Below are 20520 nucleotides of genomic sequence, written 5' to 3' on the forward strand. Positions count from 1 at the left end.
TTAACAAAAAAAGTAAGACATGATTTAAAAAGTAGATAATTTTAATGCCAAACTCATCACTGAAATCAGAGTAACCTCTAACCCAAGGGTCTGCTTTGATTGAGCTCAATGGTACCAATTTTGATCACACATAATTCGATTTTTTTAAATGTATGAAGATATAGTCACGTGCCTGGTCATATGACAAACTGAAACATCTTCGTATTCAATTATACTGTGAAAAATATTAAATGTCTTAATTTGCAATGAAATTCAATCACTAGTCAACATAATGCCATCAGGAGATGTTGCGATAGCTCCATCATTATCCACTCATCAAGACGATTCAACATTCACTTATGACAAAGTACAAACCAAAAAAAAGGAAAGACAACACTTAAAATTAAAAAATAGAGATGATTATCAAGAACTCATAAATAAAATCAGATCCTACTACTCATTAGATGAACTTATTGCAGACCTTGGTGATTCAGATTATGATAAAGTTACATTACAATTCCCAGATGAATTAATTTGCGATTCAGCTACGATGGTACAACTTTTACAACAAGAACTTCCCGATAAAAAATTTTGGATTTTGGCAGATACATCTTATTCATCATGTTGTGTTGATGAAGTTGCAGCAGAACATGTACAAAGTGATTTGGTGGTACATTTTGGAGATGCTTGTTTGAATGAAGTGGCGAAGATTAATGCTAAATATGTATTGGGAAAACCTGAAGTTGATTTAGATGAAATACTATCACAGTTTAAACAAAAGTTCAGTAAGGATGATAAAATTGTTTTAATGGCAGATGCCCCACACACCCATATTTTGAATAAGCTAAAGAAAAGTCTAAGGGAGTACAAAGATATTGTCATAGCGGAATTGATATCAACCGCAAATACTAACATAATTGGATACAATCCAACCATTGAATATTCACACACTCAATTTAACAGAGCATTTCCAATTCACAATTTCTCAAACTATCATTTATTTCATATAACAAAACCAGAAGCACCACGATTACTACAACTCTCAACTAATTTTGCATCAGTTACGACTTATGATCCGACCACTAATAAGTTATCACAAGGTCCATTTCCTAATTTAATGAGAAGGTACAAATTTGTTCATATGGTACGAAGCTCAGGTACGATTGGAATATTGGTGAATACATTATCTTTATCTAATACTAAACAATTAATCAATACAATCAAACATAAAATTACACAAGCTGGTAAAAAAGTTCACATTTTAGTTGTTGGTAAACCAAACGTTGCAAAATTAGCTAATTTCGATAGTATTGATTTATGGTGTGTTTTAGGTTGTGATCATAAAGGAATTATAATTGATCAAACTAATGAATTTTATAAACCTATTGTAACTCCGTATGAGCTATTATTAGGATTAAGTGATGAGTTAACATGGACTGGAAGATGGATAACTGATTATAAAAGTGTTATTCAAGAATATAAAAATGAAGAAGAAGAAGAAAATGCTGATAGGAACAGCAATGATAACGATAATAACAGCTCAGATGAAGAACCAGAATTTGACCCAGTAACTGGTAAATATGTAAGTAATTCAAAGCCTTTAAGACAAATAAATCATTTATCCATAAAAAATACAAGTGAAGATACGCCAAATGAAAATGCCTTAGTTGAGAGGTTTTCAAACAAAGTTGCAATAAGAAATACTGTCAGTACATCAGCTATGCATTTACAAAATAGACAATGGACTGGGTTAGGTAGTGATTATAAAAATAATGGTGATTCTGATGATGATTCTGATGAAGATGAAGGAGCAGTAGTTGAAGAAGGCAGAGGAGGAATAGCGAGAGGTTATGATTATGATACGCAAGCTAAATAGATATTATTTAATGACTTAATGAATTATTTATAATACCATGTGGTAAAGATATGTAGATCTTTGTTACGTGCAAAAAATTTGTAATTGATATATAAAGATCTTTAGAGTAGAATAATATCAATTTTATCTCTCCTATTTCTCAATCAAGGTGTCTTTTCATATTAATTCTTTGCTAACTACATAACTACAAATTAATATTTTGCTAGCTACTTTCATACTTTTATAACATGTGTAAATGTTGGCGTAGGAGAAATCCAGATGAACCTCCTCCAGACGAACCTGATAGAAATGATGCAATTGATTGGGCAGAAGTTATTTTGTTAATCATTGAAGTTTTCACATTTATATTCTTCATTATTAGGTACGTATTGTCTAACGATAGCATTGATTTTAGATAAAAGTTTATATTTCCGCCTCGGATTTATAAATTTTTCATCTGAGTATTTACTTTCACAATATCTTCAAAAGGTTGTTACTAACCAACTAATGCAAAATTATAGCTTCCTTTCATTATGGTGGACACCTATACCCTACATATTATTTGGCTTACTTTTAATACTATTATTAGTTAGTTTCATATTATATTTTGTGGGTTCATATAATTATCCATATAGAAAACAATGGAAATCATTAAATCAGTCTGATGTTGCATTGATTACAGGAGGATCAAATGGATTAGGTTTAGAGATTGCAAAATCATTATTAATGAGAAATGTTACCGTTTTTGTTATTGATAAAACTCCACCACCTGAAAAAGTTGAAAAAGATTCTAATTTCAATTATATTGAATGTGATTTAGGTGATGAAATGGATTTAAAAGTTAAATTATCAACTTTAATTCATAGTCTAAATGAAGAAAATAAATATATTAGCATAGTTATAAATAACGCAGGAATTAGAGATAATAAATCATTGGTCAATTTGAGATTTGATAAAGTTAAATCCTTATTTAATGTCAATACGATAGCACAAGTTTTCATTTTGCAAAAAATTGTATCAAATCACTTATCGTATAATGTTAATGGGAAATTATCAATAGTTACTGTATCATCAATATTAGGAACTTTTGCTCCAAAAAATCTTTCAGTTTATTCAGCTACAAAAGCAGCTCAAATAATGTTACATGAATCATTACAACAAGAACTAAAACAATTCCCTAAAATTAGACTAATGTTAGTAACAACAGGTCAAATGAACACAGAATTGTTCAAGGATGTAAGTGCTCCAAAACAATATATTGCACCAGTTGTAAACCATGTTGATTTGGCAAAAGAAATAACCAATAAAATCGATAAAGGATATATGGGAAATTTATCAAGACCATTCTATGCTAATTTCTTACCTGGTGTTAGAACAACTCCGTTAATTGTTCAAGATTTCTGTCGATGGTTTAGTGAAATTGACGATCAAATTAAGGAAACAAAAGATTTTCAATTCTAAAAGAATAACTCTCAAAAGTACATTAAATTTCAATAGAAATAGACACTTGTTTTTTTAAAGGACTATATACTACTTGTGCACTATATTCTATTCTGATTTTTTATTTATCTCATGACTTAATAATTTTAAAAATTCATCTCTATTGAAAAAACCAATTATATCAAAAAACTTATTGAATGGTATAACAGAATTACTCGTGGTTTTATCATTGATTGTAACATTTATATAATAATTTGGTTCATATTTCTTAATTTCACTAGATATTATAATTTTATTTCCTTTTGAATCGTATCCAATATATTTAACATTCTTATATTTTAAATTTAGACCAAATAAAGCTAGATTTATAAGTCCATATAAAACGCAAGATATAAAAGTTATATTGTAAATTTCTTTAAATTGGAATTTTTTATCAGCTAAAAATAATAATCCTGCTATTAATACAGTTATTAATCCCAATCCTAATTTTAAATCAATTAATTTGAAAGATTCTTCATAACCTAAATTTTGTAATACTGAACCCAATTGTTCATCTGTTGTTTTTTGTAAATCTTTAACTGAATTAAGATTGGTTTTTTTCAATTGTGACATGTTGCAATGATTGGATAAGTTGGTTGTATCGTTTTAGTTGTAAATTGTAAATCAATAATAATTTTTACGTGTTTAATAAATTTGTAAAGTAGTGGACTCAGAATCACGTGTCGAACAGATGGTAGCCTGACTTTTGAGAATCTCAAATTGCTCAATTTTAATAAACATACAATTTCTTTAACATGCTACTTCTTCTTCTTCTTCTTCTTCTTCTTCTTCTTTTTCCTTTATTATTTATTCTTCGAGGAGTCGAAGAATAATACTTCAAATTTTAATTTAACTCCTACCACCACAATATCACTATCTAGCTGACTTACCATCATTCTTTTATTTGCAATTTTTCATTTCTGCTACTGGAATTAATTTTTTGCTTTTACACATTATGTATTTAGGTTTGTTTTGATGACAAGCCAATTAACTTCAGAAGATTCAATAATGACTGAATATAAAAATACCAACAATAACTTATCTGTTGGTGTTTCCTATAAACCTCATGTTAATAATAACCCAATAATTTCAAAACAGAACAACAACAAGAAATTCAATAATAAATCCAAAAAGTATGATCATAGAAACGACAATGAAATAACTCAATTAGAATCACAGTTAAAGCAAGGTAAGAAAGTGAATGGTAATAGTCGCAAGAACCAAATATCAATAAATCATTTACTAGATTTCCAATCATACCGTGATACTGAAGAATATGCAGAGTCACAGCAAAGACAAAAACAAAGAAGAAGATCGAGTAGTCATAAGAAATACCAACAACCTTCAAAAATTCAATTAACCGGAATGAAATTTATAAATGTTAATTTTAAATTTGTAGTTGATTCAAGAAAAAATTATAGAATTCAAGAATTAGATCCAAATGTTCCTATCGATATTAATAATATTATTTCAATAATTGCTTCAAGGGGGTCAAGTTGTCCTATTTGTTTAAGTGATGACCCAATAGCTCCTAGAATGATTGTTTCTTGTGGTCACATCATTTGTTTAAAATGTGTTTTAAGTCTTTTGGAACATGAAGTTCCGAAGGCTAAAAAGAAGGAATCATCAGCCATAATTGAAAAATATAGAGAATGTCCACTTTGTTTTAGTATTATTCGTAAAAATGAATTAAAGCCTGTTATATTTGAATATGTTGATGAAAGATTTGAAATTCCAAAAATAAAAGATGATGTTGTTTTAACTTTAATGTCACGAGATCTGAATAAGATATTATCATTACCCAAATCAATTGCCGTAAAGAACCAGGTTAATGATTTTCCAAATGTTAATCAAACTGAATTATCAGCGTATCTGAGAATTTTTAAGGGAGATTTTGACTATTTGAAACAAATGTATGAGAATGAAAAAATCGAAATTTTGCAAAATCACGAAGAAGAGAAATTGATCTATAATGATGATCAGGAATTAGTACAAAAAGCTATAGCACATATTGATAAAGAAATTGAAGATTGGTCAAGTAACCTTTCCACTACAGCTACAGAAAAAAATCATATTTCAGAAACTTCACCTCATCATCATAATACGTTTTTCTACTATCAAACTGGTTTTAACGCAAATTGCATTTATGTATTGTCTCCATTAGATATGAAAGTGTTAAAGAGCACATATATAGATTATCAAAATCTACCATCGACTATAATTTCCAAAATTGAAAATATAAGATATGAAGAACTATCATCAGAGACATCAATTAATAAATATAAGTATTTAAGTCATTTACCAATAGGTACACAAATTGGATTCTTGGAGTGTAATTGGAATCATAATGAATTTATCTCACAAGAAACTTGGAATTTGTTTAAAGAGGACCTATTAAAAAGATCCAAAAACTCAAACAAAAAATTTAATAGAGAAGAAAGAAATAAGAAAAAAGCAGAAAATGAAGAAGAATTGAAAACTTTACAATTTTACTTGAAAGAAAATGGTCAATACGAAAATACAGAATATGATAGTCAATTTGATTATCAAAACAATCAAAGTTTTAATTTTGGTTCATTATCAATAACAGATCATAGAGATAATTTACCAACATTATCAGATCAACATTTATCAACAACAGAAAGTGAAAATGATTATCAAACAACTGTATGGGGTACCAAAATACCTAAGTCCAAAGAATCCGCAACAAAGGAATCATCATCTGCTATTGAAGATGAATTTGATGATTGGGATGCAGAAGAAATGATTAGAAAAGCAAGAGAAGAAAATGAAGACCCAAATAATGATACCAATACCAATAAAAAGAAGAAGAAGAAAAAAAGATTAGTCTTATTATCTTCTTAAATTATATATATTTATTAGTTTAACTTTAATATATAAATTTTAATGAATTGATGAATTATTGATAATGCTATATATATGTAAATTTAAATGCCATTTTGATTGTATCTACTAATTTCTCTTTTATATTGACCCCTTTCAAATATTTTGATGAACCAAATAATAGAATTAATATAACAACGAGAACGATTGAATTTTGTTGTAAATACTTTTTGGTGATGTTAACTATATACATTAATTTTTCTTTTAAATTTTCCTTTTTGCTGAGGTCTTTATTACTTGAAACTTCTCTTTGATTATTATTATAACTATTAGTTATTTCTTTTATAGATTTATATTTTAAATTTTGTTCATGAGCTAATTTTCTAGCTTCTTGATCTTTTTTCAATTTAAGATCTTGAGCAAATTTTGCATCATCTAATTGTTTTTGTTTTAATTTTTCAGCATTTGATTCTTTAATTTGTTTAATTTGATGAAGTTTTTGTAATTCTTGTTCATTGTCTTTTATTAATCTTTCTGATTTTTCAAATTCATTAAAATTGGGATATATTTCAAATTTAACTAAATTTAATAATTTTTCACCGTATTTATCTTGTGGATTTATATTTAAGATTGTCTTGTTTAGATCATATAAATATGAATCTTTGTTCTTTATGAGGTCTTGATTTGATATAAATAATAAATGTAAATTATAAATCACTTCTGTTGGGATTTCTGAAGTTGACCATACAGAACCTAATAAATTATTCACCTCATTTGAACTTATTGAATTTCTAGCTGAATTTGTAAGAATTTGATCTAAATGATGTTCTTTTAAACATACTCCAATTACTACTAAATACAAGTTGATAATTTTAATTAAAAGATTTAATGATATCGTACCTTGTTTGTATTCGTTAAATGATGATAAAAATAAAACTCTACTTAATTTGAAAGAAGCAATGAAGTTCTTGTTGATGAATTGTTTTAGCGCTAGTTTGTAATTATCTTCCATTTCTTTATTTAGGTTGTGTGCATTCGGGGATAATGTTGTTGATGTATCCATTTTGATAATTGATCTGGTTTGATGTAGATGTATTTTTTTTACTCCACAAATTGAATTTTGATATCGTAGAATTTATTTTAAAAAAATTATGTGAGAGTGTAAAAAGCGCGCGCAAAATATTCCCTCGGTAGTAGTATTATTATTCTACCTTTATAAGAATTTATATACCATTACAAAAAATTAATATTATTTATTAATAAAATCTCTATATCTATTTTGATCACTTTTTATTATACACTTTTATTGTTAGTTTTATTCTTCATCATGAACATCACGATTTTTATTGGGCAATTTACCTAATGCTTGTAATCTCCTTTGTTTTTCAACTTCTGTTTCTTCTTCATCTTCTTCATGATCAGTTATTCCTTCTTCGTAACTTGGTATTGGTTCTTCGTGGTCTACTTCGCTTTCGTCTTCTTCTTCGTCTTCTTCTTCTTCCTCGTCAAGTGGTTGAGATACAGGTGGTGGTGGTGATGCTTTTTTAACTAAATGATGACTTCCTTTTCGATGCTTTGTTTCTAATATTGTTGCTATTTTATCTTCAATTTTATCTATTTTTTCGTGATGTGGATGTGGTTTTTTATCTTCTTGAGGTATTATAATATTATGATGAGTTCCTTTTTCCAAATCTGTAACGTGAATAGTTGGAGTTTCTTGTGGTGGATTATCATTTTGTGGAAAATCTTGTTCCGGTGTGGTAGTTGATTGTGATGATGGTTTCATACCAACAAATGATTTCATTCTATTTACTAATGTAGATGATCTTGATCTTGATGGTTTTTGTGCTTGTGGCGGTGGTTGTTGTTGTGGATAAGTTGATGCATGTCTATTAACTTTATATCTTCTTATTATATCACCATCTTCATTTTCTATAACAATTAAATTATCAACACGATGTGCATAAACTTTTCTTCTATGTGGATCATCTTTTTTGTAATATGATTTTCTTGAAAGTTTCTTCTCTAATGGTGATAATAATCCTCCTTTTGTTGTTGTTGGTTTTTCTTCTGATGAATTTTCATCTTTTTCAACTGAATTGGTGGAGTATTGAGTTAAATGTCTTTGTAATGATTCCATTGAATGTATACTATCTTCTTCTCCATCCATTTCATGGTTATGTTTATAAGTGTCTTTGCCTCGTTCCTTTTGTAATGTCAAACTATCCATAACTTCTCCATTTTGATCTTCAATAATAATTTTACTGCCATCTTGATATGCAGTAGTTGGAACTGATCTTTTTTCAGCTTTTGGATGTTCACCATATTTAGAAATTCCTGAAGTCTTTTTATTTGGTTTCTCTTCTTCTTCAAGTTCTATTGGTTCGTCGTCTTCCATTGGTACTTTTTCTTGTTGTGGACTATTATCGGATGATGATGAAGATTCTTTAACTTCAGTAGTTGCTTCTGGTTCTGATGATGATGTACTTTTAATTGGTGAGTGAGCTTGTGGTCTACCACCTAATTGTAAAAATTGAGGAGTTGGACGATGTCTTTCTTCCATTGATTCTTCATCGTCATTACTTTTAACTCTTGATAATGTTTTCTTAATAAGTCCTGGTTGTGCTCTTCTTCTTTTCTTTTTTCTTTTAGCCCCTCCTGCTGGACGTACTTTAACTCCACTTGTTTCTGGCATATTCTGTAACAGTTCTGCTTGTTGACGTTTAATTTCATCTTTTTCTGTTGGTGTCATAGTATCAACTCTATGTAATGAATATGAAGTATTTGATCTGTCTAAATTTTGTAATCTTTGCATCCAATTCGATCCACCTCCTTCAGATTGATCTCCATTGGTAGTTGTAAATGACATGGTAATGGCCATTCTATTTAATCTTTTACCCAATGTTAATACTGCAACTGAAGAACCATGAACAATAATTGATGTTACAACAATAAAACAAACAATGGGCCATATACATGCTAATAATTGATAATGTGGGAAATCCTCACCTGGTAATGCATGTAAAGGAGTTTCTTCAGTAGTATAATGACTCTCCAAATCTTTTCTTGCCAATATACTTGCAAATAATGCACCAACACCAATTGGTCCAAAATGTCCACAAAAAAATGCTTCTCTCCAAGTTTTAACATCAGGTGTAATTGGTTTTAATATAACAACAGCAGGTACTCTTCTTAAAAATATAATAACTAAAGCAAGAATAATTAATCTCCAAACATTTAATCCAATAATTGAACTATTAAATTGAGGCCAAGGAATAATAGCTCCAAAATATACAAAAAATGATAAATTTAATAATAAATCAATAACAGTAGAAACATGAGATTCATCAGTCTTTTTAGAAAAATCACCATTCCATCCAAAAGCTGTACCTGCAGCAAATGATACTAATAAATCATCAACTCCTAAAATAGATCCAATTCCTGCACAATTAAATGCTAAAAATATAAATATAGCTAAAAATGATTCTCGATCAATTAAATTTTTATTTTCTGCAAATGCAACAACTTTTCTTAATAACCAACCCATAACAACTCCTAAAAAGCATCCAAATACACATTCCCATAAAATACTTAATAAAATCCAATCTTTAACAATTTCTCCTGCATGACCTGAATGAATAATTAAATTTAATGATAAATAAATAAATGGGAAAGCCATCCCATCATTACAACCAGATTCTGCTGATAATAAATTACGTAAATGACCTGGAACTCTTTCTGCAAATTTACCTTTACCAACAACTGCAGCAGCTAAAACTGGATCAGTTGCAGTAACACAAGCACTAACTAATAATCCATCATTAAAAGTAAAATGTGGTATTAAACACCATATAAATAATCCAACAACTAACCAACCAACAGTCATTACAGGTAATAAAAATATAGCAACTGATACCCAATGTTTTTTCATATATTTTCTTGGTAATTCAACTGCAACTGCAATAATTTGAATACATAAAACTATTCTACAAATTTCTAAAGTAATATAATCAGAATTACCCCAACTAACAGGATTTAACCAATCTAAACAATGAGGTCCTAAAATTAATCCAGCAATAGTTGCAACTGTTGCTTCACCAATATATAATCTTTCTTTAACAAATAATGAAACTAATGAAAATAAAGTACAAAATACTCCAACACATGCATAAGCAATATGAGGAGCTTCTAACTCTAGTTGATCCCAAGCCATATATTATTATTTATAGATTTGATCTAGTATTGGTTTGATTTGATAAGGAATATATAAGTGTAATAAATAATTAATTAATGTTTTAATGAAAATATTATGTTAATGTAAATGTTTTTATATCATTTGATAAACTTTTGCTATTTCTTTGATGCCCTTAATAAAAATGAAAAAAAAAAATATGAATAATACTTATGATTAAATAAATAATTTAATATGACAAATATAATAAAATTTAAGTGAATATAAAGATCTTAAGTTTATTCTTTCTTTAAATCAAAAGTATATGTTTAATATATCTTTGAATCTCTATTTATGTTGCAACAATTTGAAAATATATAAAATACATATATTATTTTATTTAATTGTTATGATCATAAAATTAAATATTTTTGATAATAATAAATACTGTATATAAAATATTAATGGTTATGAAAATAATTTAGTATAATATATTTAATACATTCAATAATTATAATGTTTTAGTTTAAAAATTCATTTTTAATTAAACGGTTATATAAATTGGGGCTTTCTAATCAAGAGTATTTGTCATGTTGTTTCAGACATAGTCTAATCAAACCCTTGGCATTAATTTAAGATATATTATATAAAGCATAGAAAAGAATAATATAATATTATTAATATATAAATGAATAATATTTTTCTTACAATTTTACGAGATAGTTGTACACAAAAAACATTGTAACTATTTTACATTCATATATATCTGTAACGATGATTGAATTAATGTAAGTGAATAAAACATATCACATAGTTCAATTCTTATAAATTAGACTTAAAAAGAAGTATTAATATTTTATGCTAAAACTTCTATCAACTTTTGACATAATAAATTTATAATTAATTAAAACAATTAATAAAAAATAAATCAAGTTTTAATTTTATTCTTGGCATATTTTTTTATTTATTTATTTTTGCTAATTTTTTATTACCATTTAATAAATAATTTGAAACTAATTGGTAGCTATTGTTTTGTTTTGCAATACAATTACATTATGGTTTATTAAGTTTAATTGATTAAAAGTATACTATTCATTGAGCTTAGACGTAGCGATTTTTGAATTACTTGTCTTATGTATTTAGCAAACATAAAAGTATGTGACTGATTTCTCACAACTCGATCATAACTTGAAGTAAACATGCGTAAAATAAAATCTTTGTAACAAATTGTTGCAAAAATAAAGAAATTAAATTAAAACACTGTAATTAGAAACTAGAGATAATGCAATAAATAATTAATAAGCTCAATCGTAAAGAGGTTAAAAATCTACTTTAAAGTAATTTAAAGTTGTTAACTCCATTTGTGTACTAATAATCTACTATATAACTTCAATTTTGAAGTAAAGTACAAAAAATACTCATAAGTTAGATCAATAAAGCGTGCTTGTAGTAGTAAAAAAGATAATGAGACTCAGATTAATATTAGATGAAGCATTTTCTAGTCAAATTGATCCTATTCGATGTAGTTTAAAGAGATGTATTTATAGTTTGTGCCAAATTACACTACTTTTTCTTGCGATAATAATGTTTTGCAGCTAAAGATTAGCATAACAAAAATTTTGCCATTTAAATATACAAAACAAAATTTATTTTACAAGTTATTTCATACAACTATTTCTTCTTTAGGTGATCGCTTTAAATTACTTTTATCCATACTAATGTAGAACTATTTATTTATTTAATTTACTAATTTCAAAATTCTAGTTTTATTATCAATTGAGGATTTTTTGTGAGACAATTCACCCAATAAAGTATGGGGACAATTTAAATTGAATACCTGAGACGTTTTTCCAACCCAATGAGTAAATTGACAATTTTATTTGACTTGAAAACCAACCTTTGGAGACAAATTTAACTAACTGACTGAACTATGATTTAGATTAGACTCTGAAGTGAAGCAAGTGAGAGTTTTTGATGTTTTGGATAATTGACTAAGAACCCTTTTTGACTTTGATACTTGAGTTATATGACTGTGAATATGCATGCTGCTTGGTAATGAGAGACAGTTGATTAGCCTGCTTGGTAATGAGAGACAGTTGATTTTAATCCAGATTTTGATTTAGTTCATTTCATTATCAAATTCAACTTTAATGCATATTAATTTGACTAAATATAGTAGAAATAGACAGGACAAAAATCACTATATAAGACACAAAACTAGCAACAAATTGATTCTAAATCCGACTTAAAACTAGCATCAAGGAAGTAAAAAAAGATAGAAAACAAGTCAAAACTACCCTTGTCATTAAATGTTCAGAATTTGACAGCTTGAAGCTCATGACAAGAAATAAAAACATGTTTCGGATTATGCTACCACATGATAAAAAGATTGGTACATTTTACCTGCGAAAAAAAGTTGCAAAAAAAAATGCGAACTTAAACATTTCAGATATTAAACTACAAACTCAGTACAAATAAACAAGTACATAAAATTTCAAGTGAATTATTGATGAAATAAGTTTGAAATTTAAATGGATATACAAGTGCTAATGAGTATTACAGAAACAGCGACTACTAATGTCTTGAAGTCAATTAAATAAGGTAATAAATTGCAAATTGAAGCAGAAATAGACATTAATAAGTTTGAAACATTTTTACTACCGGAGTGACTGGTGTTACATTATTCAACAGTCAACTGAACCACGGATACTCAGTTATTATGATGTACCTTAAAAAATTCTCAAATGGGGGAGTTTACAGCTGTCAACAAATAATTGTTGCAAAATGAATGAACATGTAATAGCAGAGCTTCAACAATTACATATATTTCATACAAATATGAGCTTTAGTGATGCAAACATGTTGCCTATTGGTTCTTGACGGTACTCAGAGTTCTCAATATGGCTAGAAAGTCTGTAAATCTACTTCCAGAAAAATTTGAGGGTTTTCCATTTTAAGCCCGAACATGTCAGTTTCTTTTAGGCATTGTGAAAAAGTCCTTACTAAGAACTTGTGAAAAGTTCAATTTGGTCCTACTTCTGCACTAACTGGCTCATTCTAATGCAATTTTTTGGTTGTAAAAATTTCAGAATTCTTTGGTAGCTTTTTCATAGTTAAAAATTAATCTACGTTAAACACGTTAACGAGAGGTTTCATGTTTTATTTTAATTTTGTACTTGGGATTTATATGTCTTTATATGTCATTATTTATACCTTCATCAGATAATGAAAGTGATGAAAATTTATTTAATAAGAATAATGATGATGATAAAAATATAGAAAATGATCAAGATAGTCTACCTAGTATTCCCAAAACAAGAACAACAACAACTAGATCTTCATCAACTATCAAGCCAAAACAATTACGATTTACTGCATCAACTACTCAAATTACTCACTTATCGGAAGTATTCAATTGTTTAATATCAATTAATAACCAAGCTATAATTAGTATACGACCTACAGGTATAACATTATATTCAACTTATAATTATACAACAAAAGTGCACCTAAACATAGATCCAAGTTTATTTAATATATATAATATTACAACTGATCAAGATGAAGTATTAGATGATGATGAATTAAAGCTTGGAGTTGATATAAGTTTAGTTGCAGATTGTTTCAATTCAGTTCAAAACACGTTGAAATTTGATTCATCAGTTACTTGTTATATAACATATAATGGTGATGGTCATCCATTACAAATAGAATTTGAAGATAATTCAATAAGTGAAAAATTGGAGTTTTATACATTTTATATTGAAGATATGGATGATGAAGATTATTCAAGTAATTCAAATTTAGCAATTGATTATGAAAATATTATTTTGGAAATTATTGTCAAGAGTGATGTTTTAACAAGTCTTTTACAAGAACTAAATCAAATTCATACTGATTTATTATTCATTTATGCAGCAGAAGATAAATTAAATTTCATAAGTTCAGGATCAATAGGAATGTCAAAATTAATATTCCCTAATGAAAAATCAATTTTAGAAAAATCAATAATTGATAAATTAAATTATCCATATATAATATCACAATTTAAATTTGAAGAATTTTTTAAAATTTTTAAATCAGTAAAATTAAGTTCAAAATGTAAAATTTTAAAAGATTTAAAAGGTTGTTTTTCAATTCAATTAATATGTAAAAATAATCAACAAAGTCATTATTCAGGTACTTTAATTACTTTAAATATGAATGAATTGATTCATAATGATTATTTAATAGAATGGATATTACAAGATGAATTGAGTGGTCAATCTACAATACCAGTAACTGAAACCTTATCAACCAATAAAAATGTTACTTTTGAATCTAATATTCCTAGATTACCTCATGAACCACTAATTAATTCATTTAAAATGTCGAAGAAAAGAAAAGAAATTTAATGTATCATAGCTATTTATTATAGAGTAATATTACAATCCCACTTGCATTAATAAATTCTTCTCATTGTTCGGTCACTCTATATGAATTGCACAAATGTTATATTCAACTATATACTAACAGCATTGTTATGACCATATTACAATTTTGGTTTACTGTCATCTTTTAAAATTGACACCAAATTATCATAAGTTTTTAAACTAGCACCATAACTTAATTCATATCCCATACCACCTGCTCCATAATTATTAATAACAACATTATCTCCAAATTTCTCAACTTCATTATTTAATCCACCTTTTCTAGCAGGTCTTAACCCGACATTTATTCTAATAATATCAAAATAGGGTTCACCATCTTTGTTGATTTTCATTAATTCTGGAAAATATTGTGATCCTAATTTTTCCAAATGTTGTGTATCTTCTTCTCTTATACCTAAAAATGTATCATTTAATTGTTTTGTACCTCCTAATATAACACCTCCGTTATAAGGTCTAGGAATAGTGAAGATCCAAGAACCATCTTTTAATTGTATTGTGACTGTTTTGTCCAGCTTATAGGAGGGTCCAGGATTTAATAATAACGTTTGACCTCTTATAGGAAACGAGTTGGGATCAACGCCTCCATTATATTGTAATCCAGTACCTGTACAATTTATGATTATTGGATTTCCAGGTACAATTGAATTAATTTCTTTTAAACTATTTAATTTTTGTTGAATGAATTTTACTTTGTATTCAATTAATAATTTGAAATAAAGGTATTGTAAATATAATGTTGGATTTATGACCCATGTATCATATTCAAATCCCAAAAAGCCTTTTTTAGTATCTAAAGTTTTGAAATTTGACATACCTTCTTTGTACCCATATTTTATATCTTTATAATATTCATCAGGATTTTCAATAAATTCCACACCCTTTATATATTTGATAGCAGACTCCTTATAATTATCGGCTAGGTACTTGAAGTGTTTTGCAGTCTCTCTAGTCATTATCATTTCTTCTTCTTCCTTTTTATTTTTACTTGGGAATGGTCTAAAATGTGCACCTGCCCATGGTGAAGTATATTCATTATATGTTGTCAAGGTATCATTCATTTCTGGATTATGTGGACTATATTGTGCTATTATTGTTAATTGGTGATCTATTTTGGCATCTTTGAGTTTTTCACTTATTGTTAAAGCTGATGTTAATCCTAATACACCTGCTCCTGCTATGACTATTTGTTGTGGGGCCATATTTAAATTTGATTAATTGTTGTAAACGTTTAAACGTTGAAGTGAAAAATAAAATATTATAAAAATGCAGGGAACTTCAACTAATTATAAATAAGTCACTTGTTACTTGGTAACAATTTTTGATTTCAGGAGAATCAAATAAGTATTTAAGGGAACCGATTTTCGTAATCCACAGAAGAATCGTATGAGTTGAATTAATTTATTGAAAATCATAATTGACTCTCCAAAATTAAATTAATTTTGTGCAAAAAAGAAAAAAAAAAGATAAAGTTGGCGATGCGGCTTTTTTTTATTTTTATAATTAATTAATATTTCAGTAGCAAAAAAAAGGTGAACAAAAGTCATCTAATAAATCAACTTTATTATCAACTCAATTGATTTAAAAATGATGAAATATAAAGATATAGTACCAATTGGTACAGTATTAATTACATCAGCCACATCATTTGGATTAGGTTTAATTTATAGTAATTGGCCTTATGATTTAAATACATTATGGAGGCATAATGATCCAAATGGATTAAGTAAATCATTAGTTCATTATCAAACTTGGGGTGAATCACCAATGTATATTCATTACACTTTACATGCTATAGCATTTATAGGGTTAATTGGACATTTTATAAAATTATATAAACCAGATGAAGAAGCAAAATATTTTGAATATGGTTCATTAGGATTATTCATGATTTCAATAATTATTTATTTAACAAATTTGAGAACTGGTGTTAATTCCTGTATTACTGGAGAATGGGGTGATGTCGATTTTGGAACTGGTATAAATGTAATGGCTGCATCACAAGTTATGATTTTATTAGCATTAATTGGAGTTTTGGTTTTACAAGGTGGATTATATTATGCTCAATGGTATGATGAACAATTAAAGATTGAATTTTATGAAAATGAAGCTAGAGAAGCTGCTGCTGCTGCTGAAAAACAAGCTAAACAAGAAGAGGAATTAGCTAGCGGTGGTAATAAGGCAGAAGTTGTTGATGTTGAAATTGAAGATGATTCTACTGCTACTGCTACAAAAGGTAAAAAGAAATCTATCAAGAAGAGAAAATCATAAATGTTAGATTGAAGACCTTTTAACTTTGGGATGTTGTATTTAACTTTGTATTTTTATACGTTTATTTATTATTTAGATATTCTTCATAGAAGTCAATTTCGCGACACTTTCATTTTTTGACTTTAATTTTATTTTCAGAACCAATAGTACGCACTAAAAATTCATTACGTTTAAGTTTAAAATTAAGACTTATTAGTACTCAAATTTAATACTACATATTCAAAAACTCAAGATGTCTGACAAAGTTTGGGGTGATAAACCAATATATTTTAAACAACCAATAAGGGTATGTAAATCAAATGTTGAAGTACTGAAGTGAAAAAAAATTGAGTACAAATTGGTGTTTTCTAAAGATCGAAGATATTCATAAAGTCCTTATTTTAGTTTATTAAATGACTTGCTTAATCAACGTGATGCTGCAACCCCTTGAGATGTTTCATAAAATTAAGCTCAATACCACGAATGGAGATTTGGAGGAAAAGTTGAAGTTACAAACTTGTTAAATTCTTTGGTCAATCTATATTAAAGCAATTAAAATTACTTGGAACAAATATCATGAACTCATCAATACCACAATTCTTTCATCATTTGAATAACACTTTCGAATTTGACAAATACTAACATTGTAATTTTTAGTGGATAAGATATCATGCTCATGTAAATCCAGCATTATTTTTATCAGTATCATTAGCAGCTGCAGCTCCAGTATTATTATTGTTAACTCCATTAAGAAGAAAATTCTTGTATCCAGATCATGAACCAATACCTTTTGTTTATCCATTACCTACTAGACCAAGAGATAAAGATCTAAAAGGATATGATGATTGAAATGTTGGGAATGTTGAGATAGTAGAAAAGTAAAGGTTGATAATGAATAGGTTGATTTTCATACACTAAAGAAAAAGAAGACAGGAGAGAGTACTTGGGTAATAAAATGGAGTTGAACGGTGCAGACAATAATGAAATTAATAAATTCCTCAATTGATACTTCTACTTGGTATTTAGATGTATTTATTTAATATATATTTAAAAAAATAATGAATGTATTTGAAATTGTAACTACACATCAATTTGAAAAGTTTTGGTTCAAAGTAAGACACTTTATAGTAAAAACAAACTAATTTTTAAAAAAGTTTGTTTTTTAAAAGAGTTTGTTTTGGTTCCTATCTTTTTTTACTTCCCTAGCAAAGAATTGACAACGAACAAAAAAAAAAGCCAAAAAAAAAGCCAAAAAAAAAAGCCAAAAAAAAAACATTGGTGATAATATTCGTTGACAAATAATCTGTCACAAACATTGGACTAGCAGATCTTTTATAAAGTTTGGATAAACAGAAGATCATTATCGTTAATAACAAAAGATAATTGAATCAATGCAATAAATGAATCAAATCAAAAATGATATTCTTTTGTTAAATTTAACATGAAATGTTTTCAAACAAGTTTGGTTCGAATGGTGTATCCATAAGTGTTTCTCCCATTTTTCCTTTGCTATTATTCGCATACTCCAAAATTTCTATTCAATTCAACGTTGGTGCATATGAGTGATTACCAAGAATCTCAATTAGTGGTCATTAGTTGCCAATGATTAGAGGGATATAATTGTGTATTAAATATTAATACATCGTTTTATCTCATGCTATGAATATTTATGGAATCTGGGTGTTTTTATTTCTTTTCATTTAATTCCTATTCATATGTTTATGCTTTAAAAATTTTTTAGGTACATATGTTTTACATAATTACAAAAATACAAATTTTGCAAAATGTTTAATTGAAAATCGATTGAGGTCAAATTTATTATTAGTGCATATATGTGATTACCAAATATCATTCCAATTGGTGGTCATAGGTTGCTAATATATTATAGAAATCTGACTGAAATTGAAATTCTAGCCAGTAGTGAAATATGACTGTATTTTTTTTTTGTTAATGTTAAGGCCATGGTAGCAAGCTTTAGTTGCTAGTATAAATTGATGTGGAAAATTTTTGCTATCTAACGATTCTTCTTTTAGATAACATCGTTAAGCCTGAATTAATGATGAAGTCTGTTTAGCATATTTAGCCATTTGTCGTTACCCACTTCATTATGTAATTTTTGGTTTTTTAATTTAATATATTGTATGAGATGTATTTCGTATATGAACAATTTATTTTCAATTGTAGACTCTAAATATCTCTCTATGATACTTTACTCTTACAATCCTTAGATGTATCAATATAAAAATATGAAGTTTCAAAACTCTGATTCAAAGTTTAACTAGATTTTCAAGTGGTTTTTTTTTATTACAACAAATTTTGGAATATTCCATTGTTCTCTAAGTAGTGCTTGATTTTCACAAAGTGTTCATCGTTATGGTAATGAAGATAAGATATTACATATTCACAAACTCAAGATGTCGGACAAAGTTTGGGGTGATAAACCGATATATTTTAAACAACCAATAAGGGTATGTAAATCAAGATTCGGAGTAATTGAAATAAAAGAGAATTATATACGAATTGGTGTTTTCTTAAGATCGAAGATATTTATAAGGTTCTTAATGTAGTCTATTGAATGGTCCGATTAATAAACATGATACCGCAACCCCATACTTTATAAAATTGGGCTTAATGTTACAAAAGGAGACAGAAGGTGAAGTTGAATTCGCAAACTAATTAAATTCCATGGTCAATCTATATTAAACTAATTAAAGTCTCCGAATTCAAATATCATAAAGCCATCAATACCACCAATCTTCATCACTTAAATAGTTTTAAAAAATGGCGAATACTAACATTGTAATTTTTAAGTGGATAAGATATCATGCTCATGTAATTCCAGCATTATTTTTATCGGTTTCATTAGCAGCTGCAGCTCCAGTATTATTATTACTAACTCCATTAAGAAGAAAATTCTTGTATCCAGATCATGAACCAATACCTTTTGTTTATCCATTACCTACTAGACCAAGGGATAAAAATCTAAAAGGATATGATGATTAAAATGTTGGGAAGGTTGAGATAATAAATAAGTAAAGACTGATGATTGAATAAATTGACTTTCATACACTGAAGAAAAAAGAAGACAGGAGAGAGTATCTGAGTTATAAAATGGAGTTGAAGGTGCAGACAAAACTTCAATTGATATTTTTAGTGTTTAGATGTATTCACTTAATAAATAATTAAAAAATTGATAAATTTATTCGAAATTGTTATTACACATCAATCTGAAAAGTTTTGGTTCAAAATAAGACACTCTATAGTAGAACGAACTCTTTTAATAATTAGTCTGTTTTTGTTCCTATCTGTTTTTACTCCCCTCCCCAAAACAAAAAATCAACAACGAACAAAAAAAAAGCCAAAAAAAAATTAATGTGTTATAGTGAAAAGTTTTCTTTTAAAGTCTAAAACAAGAGATAATCTTGAATCAATGCAATTGATGGATTAAATCAAAAATGATATTGTTTTGTTAAATCTAACATGTATCAATTTCAAATAAGTTTGATCTCATC

The 20520-nt window shown here is 27.5% G+C and overlaps 11 protein-coding genes across 11 annotated transcripts; 7 read left to right on the forward strand and 4 right to left on the reverse strand. All coding sequences in view use genetic code 12, as the record gives it.

The window, feature by feature from the left end:
- Nucleotides 1–271: 271 nt before the first annotated feature.
- Nucleotides 272–1855, forward strand: KGF54_001789 (uncharacterized protein; the record flags this gene model as incomplete). Its single annotated transcript, XM_051762196.1, has 1 exon — nt 272–1855. The coding sequence occupies one exon, from the start codon at nt 272–274 to the stop codon at nt 1853–1855; it is 1584 nt and encodes a 527-aa protein (XP_051621327.1).
- A 227-nt stretch (nt 1856–2082) lies between these two features.
- On the forward strand, nt 2083–3295 carry KGF54_001790 (uncharacterized protein; the record flags this gene model as incomplete). Its single annotated transcript, XM_051762198.1, has 2 exons — nt 2083–2216; nt 2356–3295. The coding sequence occupies 2 exons, from the start codon at nt 2083–2085 to the stop codon at nt 3293–3295; spliced, it is 1074 nt and encodes a 357-aa protein (XP_051621328.1).
- An 87-nt stretch (nt 3296–3382) lies between these two features.
- Nucleotides 3383–3886, reverse strand: SPC2 (signal peptidase complex subunit; the record flags this gene model as incomplete). Its single annotated transcript, XM_051762199.1, has 1 exon — nt 3383–3886. The coding sequence occupies one exon, from the start codon at nt 3884–3886 to the stop codon at nt 3383–3385; it is 504 nt and encodes a 167-aa protein (XP_051621329.1).
- Nucleotides 3887–4321: 435 nt separating this feature from the next.
- KGF54_001792 (uncharacterized protein) lies at nt 4322–6178 on the forward strand (the record flags this gene model as incomplete). Its single annotated transcript, XM_051762200.1, has 1 exon — nt 4322–6178. One exon carries the CDS (start codon nt 4322–4324, stop codon nt 6176–6178), a length of 1857 nt encoding a protein of 618 aa, XP_051621330.1.
- Nucleotides 6179–6245: 67 nt separating this feature from the next.
- KGF54_001793 (uncharacterized protein) lies at nt 6246–7220 on the reverse strand (the record flags this gene model as incomplete). The annotated part of the gene is made up of 1 exon (XM_051762201.1): nt 6246–7220. One exon carries the CDS (start codon nt 7218–7220, stop codon nt 6246–6248), a length of 975 nt encoding a protein of 324 aa, XP_051621331.1.
- Nucleotides 7221–7472: 252 nt separating this feature from the next.
- CNH1 (Cnh1p) lies at nt 7473–10370 on the reverse strand (the record flags this gene model as incomplete). The annotated part of the gene is made up of 1 exon (XM_051762202.1): nt 7473–10370. The coding sequence occupies one exon, from the start codon at nt 10368–10370 to the stop codon at nt 7473–7475; it is 2898 nt and encodes a 965-aa protein (XP_051621332.1).
- Nucleotides 10371–13525: 3155 nt separating this feature from the next.
- On the forward strand, nt 13526–14722 carry KGF54_001795 (uncharacterized protein; the record flags this gene model as incomplete). The annotated part of the gene is made up of 1 exon (XM_051762203.1): nt 13526–14722. The coding sequence occupies one exon, from the start codon at nt 13526–13528 to the stop codon at nt 14720–14722; it is 1197 nt and encodes a 398-aa protein (XP_051621333.1).
- A 137-nt stretch (nt 14723–14859) lies between these two features.
- On the reverse strand, nt 14860–15960 carry DAO2 (Dao2p; the record flags this gene model as incomplete). Its single annotated transcript, XM_051762204.1, has 1 exon — nt 14860–15960. One exon carries the CDS (start codon nt 15958–15960, stop codon nt 14860–14862), a length of 1101 nt encoding a protein of 366 aa, XP_051621334.1.
- A 385-nt stretch (nt 15961–16345) lies between these two features.
- On the forward strand, nt 16346–17029 carry CSH3 (Csh3p; the record flags this gene model as incomplete). Its single annotated transcript, XM_051762205.1, has 1 exon — nt 16346–17029. One exon carries the CDS (start codon nt 16346–16348, stop codon nt 17027–17029), a length of 684 nt encoding a protein of 227 aa, XP_051621335.1.
- A 232-nt stretch (nt 17030–17261) lies between these two features.
- KGF54_001798 (N19M) lies at nt 17262–17857 on the forward strand (the record flags this gene model as incomplete). Its single annotated transcript, XM_051762206.1, has 2 exons — nt 17262–17315; nt 17666–17857. The coding sequence occupies 2 exons, from the start codon at nt 17262–17264 to the stop codon at nt 17855–17857; spliced, it is 246 nt and encodes an 81-aa protein (XP_051621336.1).
- Nucleotides 17858–19422: 1565 nt separating this feature from the next.
- On the forward strand, nt 19423–20011 carry KGF54_001799 (uncharacterized protein; the record flags this gene model as incomplete). Its single annotated transcript, XM_051762207.1, has 2 exons — nt 19423–19476; nt 19820–20011. 2 exons carry the CDS (start codon nt 19423–19425, stop codon nt 20009–20011), a joined length of 246 nt encoding a protein of 81 aa, XP_051621337.1.
- Nucleotides 20012–20520: the final 509 nt, after the last annotated feature.

The sequence above is a fragment of the Candida jiufengensis genome (genome assembly GCF_024610255.1).
Source record: "Candida jiufengensis strain CBS 10846 chromosome Unknown scaffold5, whole genome shotgun sequence".
NCBI classification, from domain to species: domain Eukaryota; kingdom Fungi; phylum Ascomycota; class Pichiomycetes; order Serinales; family Debaryomycetaceae; genus Lodderomyces; species Lodderomyces jiufengensis.